The 15,746-nt window shown below is 39.6% G+C and overlaps 1 protein-coding gene across 1 annotated transcript in view; it reads left to right on the top strand.

The window, feature by feature from the left end:
• The window catches only part of LOC122791453 (mucin-6-like), a 1,454,314-nt gene that overhangs the window by 271,299 nt on the left and 1,167,269 nt on the right, over window positions 1-15,746 (top strand). The window contains exon 11 of the mRNA XM_044059198.1: window positions 2,439-2,543. Coding sequence (XP_043915133.1) covers window positions 2,439-2,543 — 105 coding nt within the window. The remainder of the gene's footprint in view (window positions 1-2,438; window positions 2,544-15,746) is intronic.

Here is a 15,746-nt window from a genome sequence, read left to right as displayed (position 1 = left end):
AGGTACCACAAGACCAGCACAGACCCATAGTTTATTCAAGGTTATTTTTCTAGTGCTAAAGAAGAACGGGGACCTCAGACCCATTCTGAATCGAAGTCACTTGAACTAATATATGAAGCAGATAAAATTCTGGATGCTGACAGTACAGTCTATCCTACCATTGTTGAAGAAGGACAATTGGATGTGCTTAGTAGACCTACAGGATGCACACTAACACATAATGATGGACAGATGTTCCTGGAGGGTTCTTCACTTCTGTCCTGGAGCCAATCACTTCCAGTTCAGAGCCCTACCCTTTGGTCTCACCACAGCCCCACGGATATTCAGCAAATGCATGGCAGTGGTTGTAGCTCATCTCAGGCTGAAGGGGTTCCGAGTGTTCCCATATCTGGATAACTGGCTTATAGCTGCTCCCACCAGAATTCTCCTTCTTCAAGTCAGGGACTCCTTGATCAACCTTTGCTTAGAGGTAGAAATAACTGTCAACATGACCAAGTCCAAAGGCCAACTAACATAGAATTAATTAGAGCACATCTGGATACCAAATTACAGAAAGTCAGGCAATCATAATGCAGGATTCTCACCCTTCAGCAACAGGCTGTAGCAGTACTCTACTCTCAGAAACCACCAGCAAGGTGCATTTTACATATTTTTGGCTCAATAGCGGCCACCATCATCTTAGTCCCTCTGGCCACATTTTATGAGGATGCTTCAGTGGATACTTTCTGTTCAGTGGTCAATCCAGTAGTGACAGGTCAGCCTCTGGGACTGACTTTGCTGCAACCTATTTGCTTCCTCCACCAACACCAAATACAACAGTTACTTTACCCTAATCCCCCAAGAGGGGGAGTCCTCAGAGGATGCTCTCAGCCACACTTGTCCCCCCCCCCTTCTCCTTTATGTCTATGTTCCCACTCTACTCATCCCAAAGTTTATGCAGACAGCAATATGGAGCAAGGCTATTGTGATCATTATTGCTCCCTTCTGGCCTGAGCAGGTGTGGTTTCCCTTCCTCTTATCACATCTGATTCACCCTCCATGGGTGTTGGACCTACTCCACATCTTTTCTCTTACTCTTCCATGAAGCCTCACCTGGTCATAGGACCTTCAAGTTGACCACATGTTTTTTCCAGTTCCAATAATAGTTAGGCAATCCAAACTTTCTCACAGAAGTTTTCTACCAGAAAAATTTACAAATGCAAATGGAAAAGATTTTCAGTTTGGGCTTCCAGTAGGGATACAGATCCCTTTTCAACTCCTCTTCTGGCTATCTTTTTGGGCTTCCTTTTTCATAGTGGTTTTAGTTACTCTACTATCAAAGTCCAATTGGCAGCTATCACATTAGGGAAAACTAATCAACCATCGCTTCTTCGAAATTATGTAAAGCCTTCTTAAGGGGCACTTTTCTGCTTTGCCCCCTCCCTTACAGATCCTGTCCCTCTTTGGGATATTATCATTCTTTTGCAGGATTTTTATCTAGCCCCCCCCCCCCTTGAACATTCAGCCACAGTTGATTTGAAATACCATTCCTGGTAAAGTCTGTTTTTGGAGGCAGTTACTTCTGCATGCAGAGTGTTGGAACGTCATCCCTTTTCCTGTAAAGCTCCTTATTTGGTTTTTATGCAAGCATAGAGTCACTTGGAGAAGAAACTCATCCTTTCTCTCTAAGGTGGCTTCTGAATCATCACTCAGCCAGTCTATTAATCTTCCCATATTCTTTTCCCATTCTGTCAATAAACAGGGTACATGCTACACCTTCTGGATGTGCATTGTCAATTTAGGTTTTACTTGCATTGTACTAAGAATGTCAGGAAATATGACCAATTGTTTGTGTTCTTCTCCTCCTCAGCAAACTTTGGCAGAGGAGTGTTCAAGGTAATGCTTTCTCACTGGCTATCTTAATGTATTTCTCATTTCTAGAAGGAGAAGTGATTGCCTTTGCCTCGGTCTCCTATGGCTCATTCTACTAGACCAGATACCACTGCCACTGCCTTTTCTCCAAACTTCCAGTTGATGATATTTGTACTGTGGCTACTTGTTCAAATGTCTATACCTTAATATCTCTCTATGATAGATATATCACTTTAGTTTATTACAATTTGAGTTAGGTAATCTATTAATATTCAGTATTTTTTTAAAAAACTAGATCATTTGATTTACTCCTTTGTTTTGACATTAGAAATAGTAAAAGGGTTATTTTTCATTTTAAAAAGATCCCTAAATCTGAATTGTGATTTAGTGAATCATGTTCCGTGAACAACCTTTGCCCTATTCTTATCTACTAAGAGCATGTTTACAGCATTTTTTGAAATGACCGCTTTTTATATTACAGATGAAGTATAGCATTTTAGTTAACATATGCACATTTTATAGTCTATCATTATTCATACAAAAGCCTTTCATAAGTTTAGCCCAAATTTGTGATTTGTATTTTTTAGAGTGCAGATTTCCCTGATGGTTTGACTGTGGAAGCAGAGTTTGGGAGCTGTGGTTCTGCACAGACAGAAACATGTTTGCAACAAATCATTTGCAGACGTTCCAAGGTAAGAATGAGTATTTCTACAATTTTCATAATATCATATTATAGATTTGCAATGCCATCTTCATTTGTGTCAATATTCTAACAACCAAATTGTGGTTCCTGACAACATTAACAATGCTGATGTATGGATTTTTGCTGGTACTCTGGTTTCCTCCCATTTTCTAAAAATTGAGCTGTAGGTGACTTGGAGATCCACAAGATTGGTCAAAGACATGCAAGTGGTATGGAGTGAGTATGTATGTGTGCTTGTACATCTTCTGATGGACTGGCAACTCATACAGGATAGGTTCTCTTTTTTACTCACATATAACATACCAGGATAAGTTCTGGCATCCCCCTACAGCACTGAATAGAATAAAGAAGGTATTGAAAAATGAATGGGTAAACAAATGAATGAATGAATGAACGAATGAACGGTTTCTAACTTTAATTCTAAATTATTATGCTTTCAGTAAAAACTAACCCATTATTCTTTAAAACAGACTACATTGTTTGTTGGGAATCACATTTTGCTTTTATGCGGTAGATCATGTCTAAGCAAGTTTTCATTTTCATATTATAACCCATGTTCTCATACTGTATATTTAATAGATCCAATGTTGTCTTTTTTCATCCAATTCAACCTCTGGGTTGTCAGACCTGATCAGATATAAACTTGACAGCTTGCTCTAAAGCTGTTGATCTGAGAGTCTGACTCTTCCCCTACCTATAATTCCCTCCTCCCCACAAACTTACCTCATCTCTTGTTTGCCACCTTAAGTATTCAGTCATGTATCCAAGGGCTCCTCTGCTAATGATAAGCTTATTATCTTTTTTCAGATTGTGACGACTGTGCTTCTTTTGGCTCTAGAGGCATTCAAACTAGTAAAGAAAAAGCAGATGAGAAGAGATCAGACAAATCTCGAAAACCATCACTGGATCCAACAGTTCCTTTGTGCCTGGATCTGAAGATATCTCAGAAGTCAGATCCACAGAGCCCCTCAGGTCTGATCTTCCTCATCTGTGTTCCATTTCTCACTAAATCTCGTAAGCCCTAGATTACATTCACCTATTTTAAAAGAGAAAGGGTTTAATTAACCATCTTCTGTGGGATTGTCCTCAAGGTTGGCTCTGTCATCTAGAAGCCTTACAGACTTTGAAGTTGACAGAAAGAGGAGGAAGTTTCTGAGAAAGTAGATTCAGCTTGGGGTTCTCTTGGTGCCATCCACTTTGAACGGACTGGTTACAGGTCCAACAACACCTCCTCTGTTGTCTCTGGTTCTGACCCACTCTTTGGGATTGGTTTCCATGGATCTCAGCTCTACCAGTGTGCTTTTTCTAGAAACAACAACCCAAGTGATTTTTACTACAGCTACATCTCTCACTCACTCACAGCTCTGAGGATCTCAGCTTGAGATGAGTCTCAGAGCTGAAGCATTGGCACCGAGGCTTGGGGAGAAGGGTCGACTTCTACATTCTCTGAACTGTCCCTCCATCTCAGAGCCTTGACATTCAACAGCTTGGATGGGAGGTTGGCTTCAGAGTCAAGGCCCATCAAACTAGCAGAGTTTACTTCTCCACCATTGATTGGAGAGAAACTTCCCTCAGCAATGACTGCAGCTTTGGCCTTCGAGGTCTTTGAAAGTGTGGCTGGATCAAAAGAAAAGGCATTATCCTCCAGCTCATCTCCATCCCAACCTCAAAGGGGTTCTGCTTCTCTTTCTACTCAGTCTTGTTGACAGGGACAGTTGGGACCTATGGCTTCAGAGACCACGTATAATGTAAGCTCCTAGTCTGATTTGTATCCTTCTGATAATTCCACAACAGAAGGTCACAGAAAATGGTCAATCAAATAGAAGCAATTGGACTTCACTATGGAATCAGTCATCGAAGATATGGATTTGGATGAAGGTGTGGGTTCCTCTAGATATCCCTTGGAAGATGTCACCTTTGGTGAGATCCTTGAACTGATGAAGCAACGAGAGGACTGGTCCATCAATGACTAATCACTGGATGACTCTGTATTCCTTAAAGTTTTTAGTACTGGTCCATTTGCATCCTGGGTTGTATCACCCATTGCTCCTTGATAGACCAAGTAGCCCAATGGTCACTGAAGGACCCTGACATGATGGAACCAATCCCAAAGAAACCTGAAAAGATATTGGTGGCCCCTAAGTACAGGAAACACTGGAGCAAGGGTCCACCAGTAGATGCCATGGTTATAGTTATGGCCACCAAGAAAGAATTGTCTTAAGAAAGCTCATTTATCTATCCACCTAATAGAGAATCTAGGGCATTAGACAAGTTGGGGAGACAGACATATCCTTCAGTGACTTTTGCACTCAGAGTACTGAACTATTTATCCCATGCTACACATCTGCAGTGGGATGTGACTGAAGAGCTCATCATGTCGTTTTCGGGTAACCTGCCTATGGATATTAAGAAGACTGAGGACTCCCAGCTTTCTACCCTTCATTCTACTTCTAATGACTGCAAGCATCTGCTATCCAATGCAGCTGATGGTATGGTTAGGGCAGTGGACTCTGGCATCAATATGCAGTGGCACATCTGGATGTGCCTTTGTGATTTCATGGAAGGCTTCAAGACGTCCTTTGTTAATCCCACCTTTAATGACTCCAGACTCTTTAGATGAAAAGTGAAAGATACACTGACCAGGAGTCAACAGGATGGTAAAACCCTCTCTGCAGTAGGAATCCATTTCTCCACTCCCCAAAGGACCATTTCCAGGAACCAGAGAAGTGGTAAGAAAATGTGGTTCAGAAAATCACAAAGTTATTACCATGAGCTCCCTGCAGATAAATCTTCTCACTGTAAAGGAGGAGGGAACTTGAATGGACATTGCTCCCTAGGCAGGAGTGGAAGACAGAATCAGGGTTTTCATTGCCCCTTTAATGAAAAATCCTTCCTGCACTCCTGAAAGGTTGACCAACTGCCATTCTCTGGAAGCAGTCAGGTGCACATACCCCTGTATCTGCAAGCCCTGCAGAACATCACAACAGATTCATGGGTGCTGATGATAACAACCAGAGGCTATTCAATTCCCTTTTCTTATCTTCCAACAAAAAAGAGAAGGGTTCACAGTGTCCCACCAAGTCAATGAGAGTTGGCAGCAGAAGAAGTCTTCAAGATGGTAGAAAAAAGCATCATCCAATAGGTCCCCTAAGAGCAGTTAGAGTCCGGAGTGTACTCCATGTTCTTTTCTTTTTTGTATCCAAGAAAATCATGGACTTTAGACCAATTCTGAATCTGAGTCATCTCAATCAATTTGTGAAACAGACAAAATTTTAGATAATCAAATTACAGTCCATACTACAGCTTCTGTGTTCTACAGATCTCCAGGATGCCTACTATCACATAAAGCTAGAGACACAATCCAGGAGATTTCTATGTTTCCAGCTGGGAGTCGATCACTATCAGTTTAGAACACTGCATTTTGGTCTCATCTAGCCCCTAGCGGTGTTTATCAAAGTTATGGTAGTAGTGGCAGCACACCTCCATCTGCTAGGGATCCAAGATTTTCTGTATTTAGAAGACTGGCTCCTCACCGATCAGACCAGGCATCTACTTCTTCAACACCTTCTGCTCTGCAGCTGGGAATTACAGTCAACCAGTTCAAGAGTCAGCTTTTCCCAGCTCAACAGATAGAACTCATAGGATGTAATCTGGACACATCCTTTCAAATAGCCATGTTACCGATCTCTAGGGTACTTTCTCTCTGAGTGATTGCTACCCAGGTAGTACAACAATCATCCCCATCAACAAGACTAATTCTATGGCTATTATATTTGATGGCTTAAACTATTATGCTAGTCCCTCTAGCTAGACATTACACAAGGGTACTTCAGTGGAATCCTCTTCAATTCCAATTTCCAAGATTTGTATCACCCTGATTTGCAAGGATCACATCAGATAGTGGATAACTTCTTCATTGGTCACAAAGGGCCATCCCATTTGCCCAGCATAAACAATAGTGAGGGTAATCATAGATGTCTCCCTTCTGGGGTGGGGCATTTTGAGGGGAGTATAGTCCAAGTTTCCCGGTCACATCTACAGGCCAATCTTGACATCAGTGTCTTAGAGATGAGAACAGTCCTCCTAGCATTGCAGGCTTTTCAGGACTTCATCCACAAGTGTGTAATTTCTGTACAGACAGACAACATGGCAGTGGTCCGGTACATCAACAAGAAGGGGGAGCCTAACCTCATCCTCTTTGTCAGAAAGCTATGAGAGTGTGGCATTGAGCAATGTTGTTACATTAATTTCTGATAGCAATGTATATCATAGGACATCCAGTGCATTAGCGGACAAACTGAGCAGAACTATTCTGATGCCTCACAAGTGGTCCTTCAACCAATCAGTGGCAAAACATATCTTCAGCCACTAGGGCCAAACTTGATGCAACTCTTTGTCTCATACCTAAACAACAAATTCAGCAGTCAATTTGTCGTTATCCCTCCACAGGGACAGTCACCAGTGGATGCTTTAGTCCACAATTGGCCCCAGGTCTCCTATATGCCTTTCCTCCTATCCCCCTAATAACCAAGTTTACTCAGAAAGCAAGAAGATGCAAGACAAGAGTGATTCTCATTGCTCCCTTCTAGCCCCAGCAAGTCTGGTTCCTGTTCCTGTGGCTTCATTTAGTAATCTTCCTTGAATAATGAATCAGTATCCAAATGTTTTGAGTCCCAAATCCTGATTGCATCCTCTGGACCAGAAGTCCATAAAATTGACCACACGTTTTCTCCAATTTTGACCAAAAGCCAGAGATGCCAGGCTATCTGCATTGGCTGTGTATATTATTTCAGTCTTTCAGAAACAATCCACTAAGACAATGTACCATAGTAAATGGAAAACCTTTATCATGTGAGCCTTATCAAAAGGCTTGCATCCTTTCTCAGCACCCATTTTCTCTGTTTTGGAATTTTTGTCAAAACTCTTCATTAATGGTTCAAGTTTTTCAACCATCAAAGAAAAAATGACTGTAATCTCTTTCACTTTGGCAAATGATACCACTATTCTGTCTTTAAAGATTTTTAAAGCATTCCTTCATGGAACTTTCCTTCTAAGGCCACCAGTTAGGGACTCAGTGCCTCCTTGGGATATTACTATCTTTCTTCAAGTCTTGAATCAACCCCCTTTTCAGTATGCAGCTTCAGTGTTTTTGAAGTTTGATTCCTGGAAGACATTTTTTCTCTTACTGTCACTTCAGCCAGATGGATTTCAGCACTACAGTCTCTCTCCTGTAACTCCCCTTACTTGTTTTTTAACAAAGATAGGGTATCATTAAGACCTAACTCGTCTTTCCTTCCCAGGGTGACATCTGAACCAAATCTGAATCAATCTGTTGATCTTCCAGTATTTTTCCCAAATTTTCAAATAAAGGAGATTATAGTTTTACACGTTAGATATTCATTGTCAACTCAGATTCTATCTCCATAGAACCAAAGACTTCAGAAAAGCTGACCAAATATTTGTAGCTTTCTCAAGAGTGAAGAAAAGGGTGTTTAAATTGACTCTTTTGAGATGGGATGGTTTTCAGAGTGTATATCATCCATACATATGAAAAGAGGTTTACTCTTACAAGCAGAACCCAAAGCTCACTCCATGAGAGCTGTAGCCACTTCTTCTGGTTTTATGAATAGGCTCACCATTGGTGACATTTGTATGACAGTAACTTGGTCAACTGTCCATACTTTTGCATCTGATTACAAACTGGATGTACAATCTAGAGCACATTCCTCATTTGATTCCATCATTCTCAGGAACATCCTTCCTTGATATTACTGAGATAATAAGCAGTTTAGGAATATGTCACAAAAGATTCAATCGAATCAAAAAAGACAACATTGGATATGGAAGTTATGTACTTACCATAATTATAATTATAGATCTGTATTCTCTGTTTTTCATCTGGTACAACATCCCATCCTCCTTCCCCCCTCCAGTATTGTCCCTGACAGCTTCTGGTGACTGAGCAATTCTCACCTAGACACTGTCTGTTATTTTTTTCCCCTTTACTCCTGATTGTAGTATTAACATGTTTATCAAATGGAACATCTAAAGATCTATAGAAGTAGATCTTTATATATGTTTAGGTCTGCAAATTCAATCTGATGTAACTTAGTGGGGAGGAGGGAATTATGGGTTGAGGACAGGGTTGCCAGATTTGTAAAGGGACAGGTAGGGACCGATAAAAAAATGTCTTTAATGTGGAACATCAGGTAGTTCTGTATTAAATAGAAGTTGCTCCATTTTGCAATTTTTGATTGGGCTGTATGCCGGTATACAAGCCAATCAAAAAATCGCACAGCGGAGCCTCTTCTGTTCAATGCAGAACATCAGGTAGTTCCACATTAAACAGAAGTGGCTCTGCTTTTTGATTGGCTTGTATACTGGCATACGGGACAATAAAAAAAAAAAAACCAAAGCGGTGGCTGTTTCATCTGGATTTTAACCGGCAGTGTGGGACTCAGAATTGGGCTGCTGATCCTGGGACAGTCCTGCTCAAATAGGGATGTCTGGCAACCCTGGTTGAGAGGAGTCAGAGCCTCAGATCCATAGCTTTAGAACAAAGTGCTGAAGTCAGATCTGGCTGAAAAACAGACAGTATGGATATATCATTATGTTACGTACATAACGTTTGATCCAGTGTTGTTCTTTTTCAACTGATTCAACAGATGTGTCTTGGATCCAACTCAGATCTGGTCTCTGCATCTCCAAACAGATGGCTCTGACTCCTCCCCTATTCATAATTCCTTTCTGTTTCTCCTTGAATACCTCAGATCTTGTTTGCTGCCTGAAAGAATGGTTGTATGTTTCTAGTGACCCTGATCTCTGCTTCTTCATGAGAAGAAGTTAACAGAAATTTTTAATTTTCTTCTTTCTTTAACTTAGGATAAGCTTTCTTTTCCTTTTCTTATTCTAGTGTTTTCACGGCTATATATCCTGGATTTGATGAACCCGAAGGGGGTTTGGACCACTGATGCACCTTCCTAAGAAAAAAAATCTGTGTTGCTGGAGGTTTTTGGAGCTGGCTCTTCTACTGCATGGGTGGTCACTTCGCATGATGCCCTTATTGATTTGGTGGGTCAGAAAGCTTGGAAAGATCCTGACACTATGAAGCTGATACCAAAGAAACTTGACAAAATTTGGCAGCTCTTAAAGACAGGAGGCATTGACGTAAAGGTCCCCAGTAGATGCTATAGTCATAGTGGGGCCACTAAAAAATGAGCTCTCTGAAGACAGTATGTCTCTTCATCCCCCTAATGGGGAATCTAGGACTCTGGACAGATTTGGAAAATGGATTTATGTTTCAGCGACCTTTTCCCTTAGAGCACTGAACTACCAGGCTCATGTCACATGTTTCCAAAGAGAACTGACCAAAGAGATTATTAATTTTTTCTCTCTTGGATAATTTATCAGGGGATATCCTCACTTCTCTTTCCTTAAATTTGCTTTTAAACACTGTGGAGTGGCCAGAGCAGCAGGCACCAGCATGCCTATATGCCATCATGCCTGGATGTAGCTGCGTGATTTTGCAGAAGGCTTAAAGACTTACATCTTTAACATCCCCTTTGATGGTTCACTCTCTTTGGACCAAAGATTAAGGGCACATTAACCAGGAATGAGCAGGATGGTAAGATGCTCTGTGCCATGGGAATCCACTTCTCCACTCCTCAAAGGATCATTTCAAGGAATAGAGGAGGAATGAATATGTGATTCAGAAAATCCCAAGGATTTAACAAAGATGCTTCCTTGGATAAATCCTCCAAGATGGGTGGTGGTTTCAATGGATGTCACCCAAGGGGCACAGACAGTCCACAAAACCAAGGATTTTGTGGACCTTTTTCTGAGGAAATCCTTCCAGCACTCCTGAAGGGTTGCCTGACTGCCACACTCTGGAGGTAGTCGGGGGAGCTTATCCCTGCATCAAAAAAACTGGAAGGCCATCACCTCAGACTCATGGGTGCTGTGGATAATCATCCCAGGGTATAAAGTTCCATTCCTTCATTCTCTCCAACCAAGTAAAAGCATTACCCTATTGCCACCCTACTAAATGGAATCTTTCACAGCAGAAATCAAAAAGTTCTTAGAAAAATGAGCCATCCAACAGGTCTCACCAGACCAGATAGGATCCAAAGTCTACTCCAGGTTCTTTTTAGTTTAAAAAAAAGACAGGGGACCTAAGGTGCATTCTTGATCTCAGTCATTTAAACCAGTTTGTGAAACTGACAAAATTCAAGATGGTCACAGTTCAGTCCATTCTACTGCTACTGAGGAAGGATGACTGGATGTGCTCAACAGAGCTCCGGGATGCTTATTATCATGTAAAGATAAACATTCAAACAGATTCCCCCATTTAAGGCTGGGAGCCAATCATTTTCAATTCAGAGCTCTGCCTTTGGTCTTACCTCAGGCCCCTGGGTGTTCACCAAATGCAATGCAGTAGTCACAGCTTATCTCAGGCTACAAGAATTGCACATTTTCTTGTACTGGGATGACTGGCTCCTCAGCACTCTGAACAGGAATCTACTCATCCAGAGAAGGGATACTTTAATCTAGTCACTTCACAACTTGGGTGTAACAGTCAGCATCCTGAAGATTCAGTTGACTCCCACTCGGTCATTAGAATTTATTGGATGCCATCTAGACACACTGAATCAGATACTTGTCTAACCACATTCCAGGATTCTTTTACTTTGAAAAATAGCAAATCAAGTCTTGCCACATTCATCCCCACCAGTGAGACTGATACTGAAACTACAATGCCTTATGGCTTCAACATTCATTCTGGTTAACTTTTCTTGTTTCCACATGAGGGGTCTGGGGTCTACAGTTCAATGGTCCCAACTACGCTATCCATTGAATGCACTACACAGACTAACGCCAATGTGCAAGATTCATATCAGCTGTTGGGTGCCTATCCCAGTTTTATTTATGGGCCATTTTTTTCTGTTTACCTCCTCACACAGCTGTGGTTATCACAAAAGTTTCCTTTCTAGGGCGGGGGGAATTATGAAGAGAAGACTTTTCATGGTACCCAGACTCACTTAGAGGGTAGTCTTCACATCAATGTTCTGGAGATGAGAGCAGTCCTATAAGCACTGCAGACAATTCAAAACTCTCTGATGGATGGTGTGATTTCCATTCAGACAAACAATATGTCAGTAGTCTGGTACATCAACAAATAAGGGGCAACCAGATGCTACCGTCTGTGTTGGAAGCCATGACAGTTTGGCGATGGGTGATGTCTTCTCATTGCTTTCTTACAGCAATGCACATCCCATTTTCTTTTCTTTTAACTATCATCAGTCCACCATTACAAAAATTGCTGAATTCCTGTCCTTCCCGTAAATGTTGCTCCTCCTACTGCTCCTGAACAGTATTTTCCCACAATTTTCATTTATTTCTATTTAATTTTCTACTTACCTTTTCTTAAGGTCCATCTTCCAGTTCTGTTATCTCTTTTATAATATTCAATACTTCAAACACAGCTGGTTTAGACTTTGATTTCCATTTTCTAGTAACTGCTTTTTTGGCAGGCAACAGAATTAAACTTTATAAGGCCTTACCATGTCTAGGCAATTCAGACTCTGTGTCCCAACTCAAAATAATCATTTCCTTAGTTACAGCCATTTGCTCACTTAAAATTCCTGACAGAGTACTCTGTAGGAATTTTTAAACTCTGTCAGCACACTATACTCCTAAAACATATGTTCCCACTTAACTCTTATTTCCCTTTAATACTTCCAACATTTGATATTTGCCGGAGGAAAAATTCTTTGAAGTCTTTTTGGGATATAAAAATAGTTATGCAAACACTTCCAAGAAAAGATGCCAAACCTTCTAGACTTTGTTGCATACATGGGAGCCATAAATATATTCTCCAATTGTTCTCTTGTAAATTGCTTTTCCAGTCTCTTTTCCCAATCTTTTCTAAGCTCCTCTGACTGATTCTTATAGTTATTGTGCAATATTTTATGTGCTGTACTACTTATCCCTTTTTAACAGCAAACCCTGTTCCAGATTCAACTAAAAATTCAACCAGAGAAAGTCTTTCATTTAAGATTCCCCTATCCCTTTCTTTTTGCTTGTACTTTGATATCAATGCCGGGTAGGGAAGGAAATCTGTAGCATGTAGTCAAAACATCTTCTTGGCTTCATCCCCACTCTGTTACCCTTCCCTCTCTCTCTCTTTTTTTTTTTTTTTTTGCCTTCAATACCTTGGTTACTTTGTCAGGTTTCTCCAGTAAATTCCAGCCTCTCTTGCCTATTTCAGTATCCCTACTTTCAGTCATCCCTATTGGCAAAACCTCCATTCTTGTGTTAGCTTAGTTCTTAAAATACTTTCTGCTGCATTACAAATATAATATTCTGTATGGTTGTTATTATTCTCTTTAAGGATCTGCATCCAAAATTCTGCTCTGCCTTTATTTCTTGAACTTCCCCCTAATTAATCTTCATCATCATTCCTTTCCATCTTGAATTATAACCTTTTGCTTATGTTATGTATATGAGCCTTAACTGTGTACCTCTAAAACATACTTCAAATAAAGTAATTCTAAACCACCTTGTTCTTTTGGAAGGATCAACTTACCCCACTTAACTCTTGCCCTATTCCCCTCTGAGATAAAATCCTTCAACTTTTTTTATTAATTATTGTCTACAGCTTCTCCTTTGGCTGATAAAAATATGTGTGACCTGTATATAAAACCAAAGGAAGTAAAAATATTTTCACTGCTTGTATCTTACTGTCCATGTCCATAAATAAACAGCTTCCATTTTCTCAGTGTTTGCATTATCTTTTGTTTAGTCTCTTCCCACACATACTGAGCTGCAATAACAGAAGTCTTTTTTGGCTTCCATAACAGAAGCCTATTAAATCTGTACTCCCAAGCACTTCATCTTATCATGCCCCTATAAATATGGGTATTGCTGAACTGATTCATATGTGGGTACATCATTTACAGCAATAGTCTTTGCATTATGTTCATAAATGTTATATCCCAACAAGACTTGAACCTGTCTCAGAATGTTCCACAGCACTCATATAGCCTTTTCTTGATTAATTAGGTGCAAAATAATATTGTCTGCAAATAAAGCCAACTTTTATCGATTACTGTACCAATTATATCCTTGCATTTGAGTCCCTTATTATTTTTGCAATTCGCTCTATATACAAAGCAAATAACAAAGGGGAAAGAGGATACCCCTGCCTGGTTTCTCTGTTCAAACACAGCTTATCAGAGAGGAATGCCCCACTTTAATTCTTGCCACCAGTCCTTCATATATCCTCCTAATTAAGCTTATTATGTATCAAGGAATGCAGATGCCTTCATTATCCTACTCAAAACAATCCCAGTTTACTCATGGAATGCTTTCTCTGTATCAAGGCACAGTAACAGCAGTAGTATTTTCTTAAATTTGGCTTCCCTCTTGATCATCATCAATGTTCTATTAATGTCAGGTGATTGCCTTCACAAAACCACACTGATTCATATCTATCAATTTTAGCAACATGTTTGCTATTCTTTTAGCTGTTATAGACATAAACACTTTAGAATCATGGTTTATAATGGAAATGGGTCTATATGAAGCTGGTTCTGATGGGTCTTTACTGTCTTTAGGTAATACAAGCCACCACAGCTTTCTTCCAAGATGGTGCTTCCCCTCCTTTTAAAATATTGTTAAATAATATCTTCCAGGTCCTTAACACTTTCTTCCCTCCTAACCTTCAAACTTCCACAGGGATGCCATCTGTTCCTGGAGACTTTCCTGAAGATTGATTATACATTGCCATTTGTATCTTATTTCCTCCCTTCTTAACTGTTAGTTGTTGAGCCTCATCTACCTGTAACTTTGGCATAATTAAGTCTTCCATAAATATGTCCATTGGTGCTCTTTCTTTGCACATTTCTTACCTTTATACAAATTTTTATAAAATTTCCAAAATATCTCTAATACCTCTACAGGGTCTCTGGTTATTTTTCTCGTTATAGGCTCCTGAAGTTTGGTGACCACCCTTTCTATTTTCTATTGCCAAAATGTTTGTGATATTTTTTTCTCCTCTGGAGTGTTTATCAAAAAATAGTTGCTTAACAGCAACTCATGCATATTATCCAATACTCCCATATATTCACTTTAGCACTCAGTATTTATGGCTTATTTTGTTCTGTGAGATTCCCCTGCTTCTGAAATATTTTAAACTTTGTCCCTCTAAGTTACTCCTATTACCACTTAACCAGATCTCTTTCTTTTTTATTTCTATCCTATTTTTAAACTCCATTTTAATTTTATCCTACTCTCTTGCTATAACTTCTGAAAATATTACTATCTTGTCTAATAACTCCCCAATATTTTCCCTTACAAATTTCTTAAATATCCCTCTTTTTAACAGGTAGGTGGGAAAATGTCAGTGTCTCACTTATACTTCATTGTCTTGCATTTTTATCTTAATTTTATCAGTGCATGATCTGAAGCAGTTGTTGAATGTTTGACAAAGACTGCAATTAAATGCGCATGTTCTTGTGAAATATAATTTCTATCTAGAGTAGCCCAATTAATATACCATAGAGAATAATATGTACATTTTTGAGTTCCTACTAATTAATTCACATCTTTCATACCAAATATTTTCATAAATTTTTTAAGAGGTTTTCCCATTTTTGTTATAGTTTCCCTTGTATGTCCCCTGATACATCCTCACTATTAGAATTCAAGTTCCAGTCCCTACCTTTAAGTATTACTTCTGCTAAAAGATGATTTTTTTTCTCCCAAAATATTCTCAGGTTCCATAGTAGCAGTTTTTGGTGGAATATAAATATTTGCCAGCGTACTCTTCCTACCTGACTAATAAACCCTTGCTACCACAAATCTAACATTATTGTCTTTTACGCTCTTCTATCACTATTGGAGCCCCTCTAGAAATTAGTATAACTTCTTCCCTTTTCCTTTGTCCCTAATATTCTGCTGAATATCTATCGTGAAATCCTTTTTTGACAAATTTCCATGTTCATTTCTTTCCAAATCTGTTTCCTGCAGCATTGCTACTTGCACTCTACATTTCTTAATATAATTCAGTGCTCTTTCCTTTTCATCTCATAGATTATGATAAAAATCTGTTGTTCCCACCTATAACACATGTCAGTTTTTTTGTATGTGTATTTCCAACTTTTGTGTTAAATGCACATAGTAATGTTTCACA

The sequence above is a fragment of the Protopterus annectens genome, chromosome 17.part0 (genome assembly GCF_019279795.1).
Source record: "Protopterus annectens isolate FY-2018-M chromosome 17.part0, PAN1.0, whole genome shotgun sequence".
In the NCBI taxonomy this organism is placed as follows: Eukaryota; Metazoa; Chordata; order Ceratodontiformes; family Protopteridae; genus Protopterus; species Protopterus annectens.
The sequence above is the reverse complement of the archived record's forward strand: the minus strand, read 5'-3'. Positions and strand labels throughout refer to the sequence as shown.